The sequence below is a fragment of the Fusarium falciforme genome, chromosome 8 (genome assembly GCF_026873545.1).
Source record: "Fusarium falciforme chromosome 8, complete sequence".
Lineage (NCBI taxonomy): Eukaryota > Fungi > Ascomycota > Sordariomycetes > Hypocreales > Nectriaceae > Fusarium > Fusarium falciforme.
The window spans coordinates 3,108,396-3,121,643 of record NC_070551.1 but is presented as its reverse complement, the minus strand read 5'-3'; the positions used below and the strand labels follow the sequence as shown (position 1 = coordinate 3,121,643).

General features: G+C 50.2%; 5 protein-coding genes across 5 annotated transcripts; 2 read left to right on the top strand and 3 right to left on the bottom strand.

Annotated features, from left to right (window-relative positions):
• Nucleotides 1–356: 356 nt before the first annotated feature.
• NCS54_01074700 (Hypothetical protein) lies at nt 357–800 on the bottom strand (the record flags this gene model as incomplete). Its single annotated transcript, XM_053156045.1, has 1 exon — nt 357–800. One exon carries the CDS (start codon nt 798–800, stop codon nt 357–359), a length of 444 nt encoding a protein of 147 aa, XP_053012020.1.
• A 778-nt stretch (nt 801–1,578) lies between these two features.
• On the top strand, nt 1,579–3,940 carry NCS54_01074600 (Hypothetical protein; the record flags this gene model as incomplete). Its single annotated transcript, XM_053156044.1, has 2 exons — nt 1,579–2,164; nt 2,229–3,940. 2 exons carry the CDS (start codon nt 1,579–1,581, stop codon nt 3,938–3,940), a joined length of 2,298 nt encoding a protein of 765 aa, XP_053012019.1.
• A 260-nt stretch (nt 3,941–4,200) lies between these two features.
• On the bottom strand, nt 4,201–5,736 carry NCS54_01074500 (Hypothetical protein; the record flags this gene model as incomplete). The annotated part of the gene is made up of 3 exons (XM_053156043.1): nt 4,201–4,678; nt 4,731–5,193; nt 5,244–5,736. The coding sequence occupies 3 exons, from the start codon at nt 5,734–5,736 to the stop codon at nt 4,201–4,203; spliced, it is 1,434 nt and encodes a 477-aa protein (XP_053012018.1).
• A 441-nt stretch (nt 5,737–6,177) lies between these two features.
• On the bottom strand, nt 6,178–7,181 carry NCS54_01074400 (HpcH-HpaI domain-containing protein; the record flags this gene model as incomplete). The annotated part of the gene is made up of 5 exons (XM_053156042.1): nt 6,178–6,443; nt 6,494–6,761; nt 6,810–6,835; nt 6,884–6,976; nt 7,028–7,181. 5 exons carry the CDS (start codon nt 7,179–7,181, stop codon nt 6,178–6,180), a joined length of 807 nt encoding a protein of 268 aa, XP_053012017.1.
• A 1,976-nt stretch (nt 7,182–9,157) lies between these two features.
• NCS54_01074300 (Hypothetical protein) lies at nt 9,158–12,902 on the top strand (the record flags this gene model as incomplete). The annotated part of the gene is made up of 3 exons (XM_053156041.1): nt 9,158–9,491; nt 9,625–12,154; nt 12,203–12,902. The coding sequence occupies 3 exons, from the start codon at nt 9,158–9,160 to the stop codon at nt 12,900–12,902; spliced, it is 3,564 nt and encodes a 1,187-aa protein (XP_053012016.1).
• Nucleotides 12,903–13,248: the final 346 nt, after the last annotated feature.

Here is a 13,248-nt window from a genome sequence, read left to right as displayed (position 1 = left end):
GGTTCCGTGGTGGAGGAGTGGGGCATGATTGTCTGGATGGTGGATTAGGAAGGCCAAGACTGGACATGCTAAACTCGGGATGAATGGCATCTATCGGCATAATTATCCGGTTCAGATACGGGTTGCCCGATGAGAGAGTGGCGACGGATCATGGTATTGTCTATGTTGTGGCCAAGTCCAAGCTGAAGAGTCGCCGTGAGCGCAACAGATCATCCTGTATGTGCCCTGTGGTAGGTGGCTGAACTACTTAGAACATGGCGAGACGAATGACATGTGTTGTCCTATTATCCCCTCTGCTTAAGCAAGGCATATCTGGATTCATAGAGTTTGGTTGCAACCTAGAAACTTGATTGCATCTACTGCCTGTGCCCAATAGCCCGGTTCAACTCGTACACATCCCAGTAGAATGGTTGGATGGACGTAATGACCCCAGCCTCCAGATCAACCTTGATAACCTGGCACAACGGAAAATGCAACTCTTCGCCCGTCTTCCTGACCCTCAAGTGCAAGTTTCCAAGCGAAATTATCCGTTCTGACCCCTCCCTCTCAAAGATCTCGGGGTTCTGCACGTCGACGACGTCAAAGTAGTTGGCCATGCTCTTGGCCCAGTCCAGAAAACCCTGGGGTCCTTTGAAGGTTCCCGCGTAGGGAAGACCGGATGATTGCTCGAGGTGGACGTCTGGCGATAATGTGGCAGCCATGCCTGCAAAGTCTCGTTCTTCGGGTGGGGCAGACATGTAGATGCGTTCTGCTGCGTAGAAGGATTCGAGGATTGACCGTGCTGTGTATTGAGTAGACATTTTGGGTTATGATTTGCTTATTTATCGATGACGGAGGCCAATAATGAAATGAGAAGTCTGACAACGATGGAAGTTTAAATTATGCCCGAGGACTTCAAGTAGGTAGTTTGACGGGTGTTTATAACGTTGAATGTAATGCAAAGAATTTGTCATCATCGTTCCACTATCATTTCAAATCTTTCTCTGAATAGCTCTAAGGGGTTATCGGAGCGACATATTTGTGCTCCGGTGGAGTTTTCGTCATGAGTTCCTAATGAGGCAATTTGACACCGGAGTCCTCGGAGTTGACCTATAACGACAAGCATCTTTGATTAATCATGGTAGTAGAAATTGAGAAACGAAGAAACACAGAGACCGTATCTGGACAATTATTACCTTTATAATCTTTAGTACTACTTACTACTGGAATAACGACAGATGGGAAAGAAAAGTCTGTTGAAGTATGCCAACGAGTCTGCTCGTCTTAATGCTTCAAGCCTCGAAAGCCAAGATGCCATAATGCGTTAGCACGTCCTTGAAAGTTCCTCTTATATACAGCTAAGAGTAATGGTAGAGAAGGACGTAGTGCTTGAATACAAGGCAGGCAGTGAAACCAGACGAGGCGTTCCTTAACGCTGTTCATTGGCTAACTATTATGCAGTTATCCAACATAGCCTGTCCCAGGGTAGACGATCTGTAGGAGCTGGAAATCCCGTCAAAAGCGCTCAGCTCTGATTCTTGCCCTCTCATCTCGAGTCGTGAAATATCTCGTGCTCTAGACAGACCTGATCCGGAAGGCATGGCTCAAGACACAGACGACGGACCCAAGAACCCTCTTCTCTGCGAAAAGTGCCAGACATGGGATAGTATCGACTCTTACGCCCAATGGTGGCCTTATCCAGAGGGGTTTGATTTCCCCCAAAACGTGGCAGAAAGCGTCCAGTGCATGATTTGCAAAGCGGCCATTACAGCAATCGCCGCTCGAGTCTCGCAGATGAGCATTCCTCAAACCTCACAGGTTCTCTTTCGCAACAATGGGCCGTACTTTCTGGATCACGATACTGGGGATCCATCGGATTCCATCTCGCATCGTATCGACACATCGGATCCATCTGAGAGCATCGTTCGCCTTCTCATGGGTTTGGTAGTCAAGATAGAGCCAGCGGCCCCAACAGTGCCCACCACAGCTCAAGATGGGCCGGCAGAGTTCGAAATGACGCCTCAGTTCTGTCTGCGGTATGGACACAACGGCCCACAGTCCTATCTGGAGAGTGTGGAGCCATGGGAAGTCCCATTATTTGATGTTTCACTGTTGAAACAGTGGCTTCAAGGCTGCGCAAAGATTCATGGAGCAGAGTGCAGAAGGAACGTTCAAACCAAACTCGGTCAGTAGCCCTAGTAAAGTGTGACAGACAACGTCCTTTGATCTCCCAACTGACATCATGACAGATGAATTGCCTCGAGGGTTTAGAGCCATCAACTTGAACACAATGAATGTGGAAGTAGCAACATCTGCATTGACTTACGTGGCGCTGAGCTATCGGTGGCCGCCAGAAAAGGACTCTGAACGTGTGCAGCTTGAAAAAGGCAATCGCGAGACTCTAGAGAAACCAGGTGGTCTTGCGAAGATGGCTTTGCCGCCCATCATTATGGACACGATGTCGCTATGCAAGCAGCTTGGCGAGGACTATCTCTGGATCGACCGGTTCTGCATCATCCAGGACGACCCGGATTCGAAGCACGGCCAGATACGCGGCATGGATAGGATCTATCGATGTGCAAACTTTACCATAATGGCAGCTCTTAGTGGACAGGAAGCATGGGGACTTCCGGGCCTTATCGGCCGACCGAGGGTTTCATCGGTCTACAAGCCAGCTCACGAACTTGAAGTTGAGTTGAGGGAAATCAAGCCAAGAGGGTTATCTGAGGCTGAAACTTCCATCTGGAACACCAGAGGATGGACCTTTCAAGAAAGAGTCTTGTCTACCCGTCGTCTCTATATCACTGAGCATCAGGCCCTATTCGAGTGTTGCTTGGGATGTGCAAGTGAGGACCTTGCGCATTATCCTCCACACCAAAGGGCCAACATGGGCCTATCGGTCAGCAAGGACAAGGCTCCGGAGGATGAGTTCAGGGAACTTCCTGGGTTCTACAGATGGCCTGACATCGGCAGAGGCGTCAACTACCACATCACAGACAACACGTCTCTACAAGACTACCTTGACTGGGTGGCAAACTACACTTCGCGACAGCTCTCTTTCGGCTCTGATGTCTTGAATGCTTTTTCCGGCATTGGGAACATTCTTGGTCAAGTGTTAGGATCTCGTCTCATCTTTTGTCTCCCGGAAAAGTTTCTCATGCAGGCTCTTATGTGGACTGCCTCTGACAACATCGAGATGAGAACCGGTATGCCTGCGGATCTTCCAAGCTGGAGCTGGGCAAGCTCACCCAGTAAGGTGGATTACGAATGGATCACGGAAGACAAGGAAGACTGTCTTCGTGTCATCAGTCTTGTTTACTTTTACCTTCAAGATGCCAAGGAAGGTCTTCGGAAGATCAAGACACAGGAGTGGTGGGTGGAGACAGAAATGGCTACCGAGGGCTTCAGAAACAGAGACGATGTACCGCCTGTCGAAAATATCAGCAAAAAGTACCTCCCGGGCCATCAGAGAACAAGCTTGACGTGGCGAGAGTGCCCTCACAATCCGTGGCAGACACTACTTCACACCACATTGGACCCAGAGGCTTGCAAAGTCGCTTCTGGTCTCCCTGGCTCTTTGGTGTTCAACACCACCGTGGCTAGAGTGATGCTGGGACGACAATCTTACACTACTTCTCGAGGGGAATTGGTAGAACAGATGCTGGTTCTGGATTCCAACGGGGAGCGAATAGGCATGATCAAGGGCGCGTTGCCTCAGAGTCAGAAGCTCACAGAGGAGAAGCAAGAGATCATTGTCATATGCGGCGCTTTGGCGGGCTCGTCTGCTCGTAAGATGTCTGCCAAATACTTTCGCGACTTTGATCAGTGGCAGTTGCATGTGATGTTGGTGGAGAGAAATGGGCCAAGTCCGTGTGTTGTTCGCCGGGTTGGAGTTGGCTATGTGGGTGCACATAAATGGAAGGGTTGTGCTCCGGCGTGGGAGACGGTTGTGCTTTGCTGAGGAGCTACGCTTTGAGTTTTGGGATGAACAAATGTGTGTGCCAAAATGGTGGGCGGATCATGGATTGTGGACTGATGAACAAATAAAGTTGCTGCTTGGGCATCTCAGAATGATACTGTCTGGAAACTGGTAATGTAAAGTGCTTATAAGTAGTTGAGGGTTACTGTTACAGGGTTGCTTGAGAAACCCACTGCCAAAGCCACGAGTTACTGTTGAAATCTCTTCTAGATCAGTGTCATCAACCTACAACTTCAAATTCATCAACTGGTTCGCCACTTTTTCTCCCACGTAGGAAAGAAGGGACTTTCATCCAACGTCCTTGGCTCCCAGTCACTAGGGATTAACCCCTTCTCGATCTGAAGACGCTCATACATCTCCAACGTGGGTTTAGTAACATGCTCCACATGCCGCGTCGCCTTATGTTCCATCAGGTTCTCTTTCCCGTCGTTCAAGATCTTAAGCATCAGGGACGGTATATACGGTTCATCCTCGAATTCTGTGATTGGCGTGAATAGAACTTTGAAGTTGAAGACGACGGCGCCGGAGAGGGGGAGACGACGTAGTGTCTGCCAGTCGGTTCGCAAAAAGATGTCATCGGGCTTTAGTGAGGGGTTGGGTGCGTCGCGGTACTTGAGGCTGGCCTTGCTTGGATCGCCTGGTAGATAGAGCGGTTGGCCTTGAGAGAGGCCCCATGAACCTCTTTGTATGGGATTGGATGTTGGCATCTTGCTGAAGAACCTGAGTGAATTTGTTAATACTAAGCGTCAAGCTGAGATGCCAGGATACTTACCGGTTCATGCTAAATCCCATCTTTTCCTTGTATTCGGGAACCGGTCTGTGGATAACATCAAGGTCTTGTTTAATCTTCCTCCCTAGGTTCCAGCCAATGGAGGAGCAAATGATGCCAGCTCTAAAGACATAATGGCCTGTCTTTTCATCCCTTAACATGATTGCAAAGTCCTCGGGCACATTGTCACGAAGAATGTGGAGAGGTTCGTGCTCCTTGAGGTCATGCTTTGTCCCAAGAATATGGTTGACCAAGGTGGTGCGAATGAGTTGGAACTGATTCGGATAACGCGTGCATATGAATTGAATCACCATCTCCATCAGCTCTTTGCATGCAAGCTCAGAGCCTGGTAGAGCTTGGATGACCTCTTTGCTATGTTTTGCGCAGACCTCTTGGCGTTGTTGCATTCGCTCTCGGTATGTGCTCTCTAGCTCGATCCAGAAGTCGGGATCCATTTTCTTGAAGGCTGCAACAGTCTTGGTCAGCCAGCATCACTTCTTAAGGTCGGTTACATACCCATGGTCTGGTGGTAGACCCATCTCAAAGGTCGGTAAGGTCGCGGGACGGCTTTATCGACGTTGAAGTTTGGAAGAGGAGACGGCAGTGGAACGCCGGATAGCTTTGCAAAGTCTGGGAAATCCCCTAAGGAGAGGACTTCTCTAACTGAGAAGCCGCTGAAGATGTAACTTGAAGGGTTGGAAAGTCTGTAGTCCGTGTCCATCTCCAGGATGTGTTTGTTGCCAGATGATAAATCTGGCCCGGAATCATTGGGAAAGGCTGCAGCCCGCTGTGAAGGAGGGAACACATCCGTGTAGCCTGAGCCAGGAATATTCTTTTTTGCCACTCCTGGTGTTAAGGCATTGCACTTTTGTTGGGAATCGCCAACATGACGCAGTTTATCTCGTCGGAGTCGAGCTTGAATGATGCTCAAACAAACAAAGCCCAGAGCCCCGAAGGCCAACAGGACCAGGCCTGTATTGAGGCGGAAGATGTCAATGCGAAGTGACATACTGATGTTTGATTAGAACAACGATAAAGCATAGTTCATCCAGCAGAGCTCTCCATTTAAGTATGTTGACCTTATCTGCCAGAAAATGCAGCATGATCCGAGGGTGAGCTGGGCTGCGGGGTGCATGTGTAGATAACGCTTTGTAGTAAGCCGCTCTGTTTACAATAGGCTCGGAAGCTGAAACCGATGCAGACCGACGGGGCGATCTTGGCCGCATTTGGTTAATTTTAGAGAGCAGAAGAATGCATTGTGGTCGCTGGAAAGATCCAGGATCTCTGAATCAGGTCGGGACGGCTCTTCAAAGAGAACATCTGATAGGCTCGCATCGCTTGTCGGAACACTTTTTGTCCATTTATTGTACGTAACGTCTTTCTCTTGTCTAATAGATCCTGTTGGGTGGATATCGATCTAACTGCTGCCATACATCTCGGGGCCTTTGCCTCAGTATGAAACCCCCTTGTCGGGTTTAGCTGTAGCACTGGCAACACTCAAATGTCCTCTCACAACATCATCCAGAGAGGTGTGGTCTGTTGCGACACTGATCATGTCGAAGCCTTGCTGCGCAAAAACGTTGGCCTGCTGACCTCCCGACGTATAGATGCCACACTTTTTGCCGTGCTTGTGACTAGCCGCGAGGACCTTTGCAATTGCATCTTTCAATTGGGGTGCCATCTCGCTGCTAACAATAGGATGACCGATGTTGTTTCCTACACATGTTAGTTTCAATGAATGGCTCTGGGGGATTTGGGGGGCTTACCGAGGTCGAATGGGCCAATGAAAAGGACGTCGACACCATCTACAGCTGCAATCTCGTCGACAGCCTCTAATGCCTCCTTGGTCTCGATCTGAACAATAACTAACGTGGCATCGTTGGCTTGATGGAGATATTCGATAAAGTTTGGAGATGGGTTGAACCGCTGCTGAGCGTAGGGAGATCCGAAGCCTCGTCGACCCTGGGGTGGGAACTTGGCGGCCTTTACGACTCTCTTGACCTCTTCAACGGTTTCTATGAGAGGGATGAGGACCTGGAATTGTTAGGACGTGTGATGATGATGAGTTGCTCATTTGCTTACGCCGTGAGCTCCACTGTCCAAGGCTCCTGGAGGCGGTCAGCTTTCTTGCTTATCATCTAAAAAGGAGCACTGACTCTTAATCATCCATCCTTCCATGCCTGGCGGTCTGACAATAGGAGACACGCCTGCGTCGGCGATGGCTGGCACTGCCTCATGCATCGCCCCGTCTGTAATACTCGTTAGCGAATCCGGAGAAGGAAAAGAGCACAACCTCATACCGTCAATATCTCCATGCTCGCAATCAACAAGAACCCAGTCAACTCCAGTCCTCGCAAGTATTCGAGAAACATTAGCTCCTCGTATCATTTGCCATGCTCCGAAGGACTGTTGCCCCTTGCTCAGGGCAGTCCAAAGTCGGTTTGCAGCCTGCATTTTTGATATGTTGGAATAAGAACGGCGATCACAAAGGAACTGAGATGAATGTAATCTTTGAAGTTTCATGCAGGACGTGACTCATGGGGATTTAAGTAAGCGCAACCAGCCGGAGTTAGCATGACTCTCTCCGAGATGCGGAGCTTGGCAACTTGAAGATCAAGCTACTTAGGTTGTTTTTCGCGCCCTATGCATGTGATAGCGTCACAACCGGCCATCAGATCGGAAGCTAGTCCGCTCCCTAGACAACTCATTGCCGGCTATTCAGGAACTAGACCTATCGGATGAAATGCGCTTCAGTTGAAGAAGGGGTAGTCAAAGACCTGGAGCACCTTTCACCATCAACACCCTCTTTAGGCTGATTACCTTGAGGTCAGCAAATCCCCATTGGCTGCGCATCATTTTCCAGATTCTAGTCTACTCCGAAATCCAGCTTACGCCGAGCCTCAGCTTACTCCGAAATACGCGTACAGTTGCACACCAACCGAAGCATTGGCAAGGTCAACATTGTATAAGTGCCCATAGAGTGAAAACTATAGCGTGCTATTTGGAATTACGTTGGTGGCTGCACTTGGCAGAACGATTGTAACTGGAGAGTATTCGCAATCCAGCCCGGACGATGCTTATTCCACTGCTCACCAATGGCCGGCAGTCATCAATGGACAGCTCATCTACATGCCCAAAATTCTCTACAAGATCACAACTCAACTCAGACACCTCTAAACCATTGAAGGCTCTGGCAATGACGACGCTCATCATCGAAACACATCTTTCAATAAGACAGAGCTAATCTGGGCCGCAGAGGAAGGGAGACTTTAAGATATAAGGAAAGGTACACATGTCGGAGCATATCTTCAAGGCCTGGATGCCATTTGTGAGGCGATATTACACAATTCAGCCGAAAAGGGTGACTTGAGGTCGTCGAGATTCTGCCCAAGGACTACACAATAACGGACTCGGCTGGCAAGGCTCACTAAAAGGACTCGGGGCGGTTTAAAATTGTAGTGAAGGCCTTCGATCCGAATCACAGCGCACATCTGCATGTAACCAATCGGCATGGGAGATCCTACTCGGATGGGCTCTCCACGTGTTAACCAGCCAGAGTCATGGCACTGCATCCATCGGATTCAAGAAAGCGCTCTGATATTGATGGCTTGGACTGAACGCGATCGCTGGAACATAGGACCAGACCGTTGATTTGGTGGTGGCTGGTGGGATGCACATCAAAGGAAAGGGTACCTGGTGTTAGGCCCATGGTCCTCCTCTAAGATCAAAGATGAACTATGGATATCGGCGGAGGTCAAAAACCATTTATTGGGCATTTGAAGGAGAAGAATGGGTGATATAAATTGGTTGGCGAGGCTTTGTCAGCGGGAGACTGTATGGATCGGGTAAAGGTGTGGAATTTGTTTCAGTTGAGGTTGTTTAGCCGTTATTGCCAGGCGAAGTCTGACGGAAGAATTGCTTACGCCAAACTCTCTTTCTACTATTAGTTAGTCGGGCTTTGAACTCAGAGTTTGGATGGTGGCTTGGCGTCTTCATCATCACGTCTGACTGCCTGTATGTTGTCATGCCTGTGCTACTCAAAACACTCGTTCTTACGGCCATTATCTCTAGTATTCGCCCTCGTATGGGAGTATTGGAGGTTTTCATGGACATTCAGTTGACAGATCTCAAACCCGGATGGATCCGAGCCTGCCACACCCGGTCGAGAGATCCAGGGACTTGGTGCCCAACCCCAGGATCGCCTGTGTTCTGGACCATCGATAAGACTATTCTGGAAACGTTTTAGACGCAAAGACGCTCTTACGACGGTGTCGGACGGTGTAATTTTAAACCAAGTGCCGAGACAGGGGGTGACGCAATTGGGCTCAATTTCACGGGCGCCCGCGGAAAACGGTGATGACACTGTTTTTCTACCCACGGCCTTGCCCAACACTTCTTCAACACCACAAGGATATGCACCGGCAGACACAATGTCGAGCTCCTCAGAGCTGCAGCGCGACAGAGAGGTTCAGGGCTACCTCCAGAGCTGGCAGATAGCCCAGGGCTCGTCGCTAAAGGTCGCTCGCAACCTCGACAACATCGTGGCCTCGCACCCTGAAGCGGGGGGGGAATTGCCGGGCCACACGCCTCAAGCCTCGTCCGACAAGGCCCTCAGCGCGTTCGCTCAGCTGGCGGTCCTGCGACTGAATGCGCAGAACGTTCTGATATCGCTTATCGATGCTTCTACGCAGACTGTCCTCGCCGAGGCGACGCGCAACCTCAGCCTGGGGGATCTGGATGGCGGTGCCAAGAATGACTTGTTTCGTACGTAGACTCTCCCCAGGACAGCCTGGCAGTCGCCTTTTGAGCGCTGCGAGTAATCCCGGCCCTTCCGCCTCATAGCAAGACCCTACAGTCACTAGGACCTAGATCAATATGCTGACCGGACTCCAATCAGTCGGAACCTCTGTCTTCTCGCGCAGTATAGGACCCTGTGAGCACGTCCTGACCGAGACTTGCACCGCCCGCAACCCCGATGGCGAGATGTACACGACGGCCGGTATGATCGTCCCCGACTGTCGACTCGATCCCCGCTTCCAGATGCGACCGTTTGTACAGGCCGACGATGGTCTAAGATTTTACGCCGGAGTGCCAATATTTTCGAGGAAGGGACACAAGATTGGCTCCTACGCCGTGTGCAGTGACGAACCTCGCGATGGACTATCGATCGATGATCTGCAATTTATACAGAATGTTGCCCAGGCTGTCATGGAGCATTTGGAATGGGCGCGCGATCGTGTCGATCGGTTCAAAGGAGAGCGGATTGTGCGAGGATTGGCCTGTTTTATCGAGGGCTGCTCTGGTGATGATCCGACCTGCGCCAAGGACGATCAAGCGACGGGCCCTCCTGTAGTTCGACCGCCAGCGATATCTATCACGTCACCGAGACGGCCGCTTCTGAGGAGGATTTCTTCCACCAAGATTGATGCTGGGTGTCCTTCACCTGGAGGCCAGCAGAAACGAGACCGGCTTACAAGGATGTTTTTCAGGGCTGCAGACACTCTAAGGAGCTCAACGCTAGCTGATGGTGTTGTTATCTTTGGCGCGACAGCTTCCAACGCCAGACAGAGGTGTCGCGGTGGTAAAACAAACGGCCTCTTGTCCGATGAAGATGATCAATCTCCACATATCACCTCTGGCTCTGACGGGTTTGGCATCGATAGCTCTGACTCCGACGCATCGCCAGCTGCCAGACCGTGCAAGATACTCTCGTACTCACTTGCCGACGAGAAGGTGCACGCTGAGATTGAGAAGGGCCCGGCCCTCTCACTTGGTACTCTAGAAAAGTATTTTTCCCTTTTCCCCAAGGGAAAGACTTTTTCTTTTACCGATGAAGGCCTTGGAATTTCTTCAGACGATGATAGTGCCAGTGATCGAGAGCCGACGGCCGGCTCTGAAAACCCAGGCGAAAGAGGGAAACGACGACGGGGGGCAAAGATGGACCACAAAGAGCTTCTCAAGAAGATACCCGGGGCCAAGTCAGTCGTCTTCTTGCCTCTTTTCGACCACGTGGAAGACAAACTCGCCGGAGGTTGTTTTCTGTGGACTTCTGTCACTGGGCAGATGATGAATCTCGACCAGGATCTCTCGTACCTTCGTGCTTTCGGCAACAGCGTCATGAGCGAAGTCGGAAGAATCAACACCCAGAAGAATGAGGCTGCAAAGACGACATTTATTGCAAGCATGAGTCACGAGCTGCGAAGTCCACTCCACGGAATATTGGGCGCTGCCGAGTTTCTCAAAGACACCATCACGGATTCTTACCAAGCTGGTCTGGTCAACTCTATCTTGACGTGCGGAAAGACTCTGCTCGACACATTGAACCATGTTTTAGATTACAGCAAGATCAACACGCTCGGTCGTTCACAGATGAGAAGAGGCGGCAAACACAGCAGACTCATCAGTCTCTCCTCTGGCTCACTAGAGAGTTTGAACATGTCCGCCGCTGTGGACCTCTCGGTTCTGGTCGAGGAAGTGGTGAATGCCATTGCAACTGGTCACACTTTCAAGAGGCTTCCGGGGATTTATTCACCGACTGCAGAGGAACCCATGCTAGCTGATCCACAGACTCTTAAGCATCTCCACCCTTCAGACGACAATGGCAGCCCGGTTTCTGTCTTGTTGGACATCTGTCCACGGACATCTTGGATGGTTAGTACTCAACCGGGTGCTCTCCGCAGAGTCATCATGAATCTGTTTGGCAATGCCTTGAAGTACACGTCTTCCGGATTCATTCTCGTCTCCCTTCGAGGTCAAGAGACGGCAGAGAAGTCCAAAATCGACGTTGTGATAAAAGTGATGGATACCGGAAAAGGCATGTCAGAAGAGTTTCAGCAAAACCGCCTATTCGTCCCGTTCAGTCAAGAAGACTCGTTCCAACCTGGTACTGGACTGGGATTGAGCATCGTCAAGCAAATCGTCGACTCACTCAAGGGAACCCTCGAAGTCAAATCGCAGCTACACAAAGGCACTGAAGTCGACGTTCGTCTTCGTCTCATTCCGGCTCCTCCAAATTCATCACGGAATCAGGACGAAACGGTGCGTGGTATCGTTGACAAGATGAGAGGACGACGTCTAGTTCTCCTGGGTAGTGGTGAACGTAACTTGTCCCCCACCATGGCACTCCAAATCCGAATGCGAAACGAGACGCTTATTGAGACCTGCACCAACTGGTTCGAAATGGAGGTTGTGAAAGAAGAGGATGCCGATGTCGATGCCTCGAAAGCCGATATTTATCTGTACTGCGAACCGCCTTCCATCCAAACCTTGAAAGATCGCTTCCAGAGTTCAAATTCTATCCCGTCTCGGAATAGAAAGATTCCCATCGTCATTGTCTGCGCAGGGGAAGAGGAAGCAGCTCAGATAGTGAGGACACAAACCAAGGCTTTGGCTGAACTATCCAAAATCATTGAAGTTGTCCCACAACCGTAAGTCTCCCTGTGTAAATGATCGGAGTTGTAACTTACATGTGTTAGATGTGGTCCTCGCAAGTTGGCTCAAGTCTTCAAGCGTTGCTTGCAAAGCATTGAGGAGATTGCTGAGAGCGAGAGTGCACAAGACAATCTAACTTCACCACCTGAACAGCCACCAATAAATGGCGTCAAAGTAGGAACAGTGGAAGCAGCACTGGCGGAATCAACACCAGACGACGAAGAAGACCTTACTCCAGTACCCTCAGAAACCACCTTGCCCTTGCCCTCTCCAACGCCTTTGGATCCAGAAACACCTTTGTTGGCAGAAGACGGTGGTCAACTGGAGCAAAACGACGAGAAGCAAGATACGGAGTCAACTACGACACATGTCTTGCTCGTCGACGACAACAAGATCAACCTCCAACTCCTCGTAATGTTTATGAAGAAATGCAAATTCACCTACGAAGAAGCCGAAAACGGCCAAGAAGCACTCGACAAGTTCACCTCACGAAACCTAAGCTCCAAAAAACGCTTCGACTACATCCTCATGGACATCAGCATGCCCGTGATGAACGGTATAGAAGCTACAAAGAGGATACGGCAGGTGGAGCGCGAGAATCAGATACAGCCTACGACTGTTCTTGCGTTGACGGGGTTGGCTAGTGCTGATGCGAGGAGGGATGTTTTGTCTGCGGGTGTGGATGTTTTCTTGCCAAAGCCAGTACGGTTTGCGGAGTTGAAGAAGTTGCTTACGGAAGGGTAGGAAAATTCAGGGGATTGGGGGCCGGCGGATTGGTTTTGATGTATAGATATTGGAGTTGGATATTGGTATAGAATCTGGTTGGCGTAGTTGGGCTTGGATATCTCAGTCTTTTTCTCTTGTGCTTAGGCTTCTTGTCTGGAATAGATGCTCTCCAACTCGTAGTAGTTCTCTCTAGGTCCAAAGAGTGACTGGATTTCCCACTTTGGTAATTCATACGCCATTGGTGGCCGAACTGGCATAAGCGCGTTCACATGGGCTCCAAAAGGGCGGTTAGAATGGCTTTCTTTTAATTGCCGTTGACGGAGGGAACTTGTTGACCGGAGTCCAGCCCCCTGTAAACCTAAAG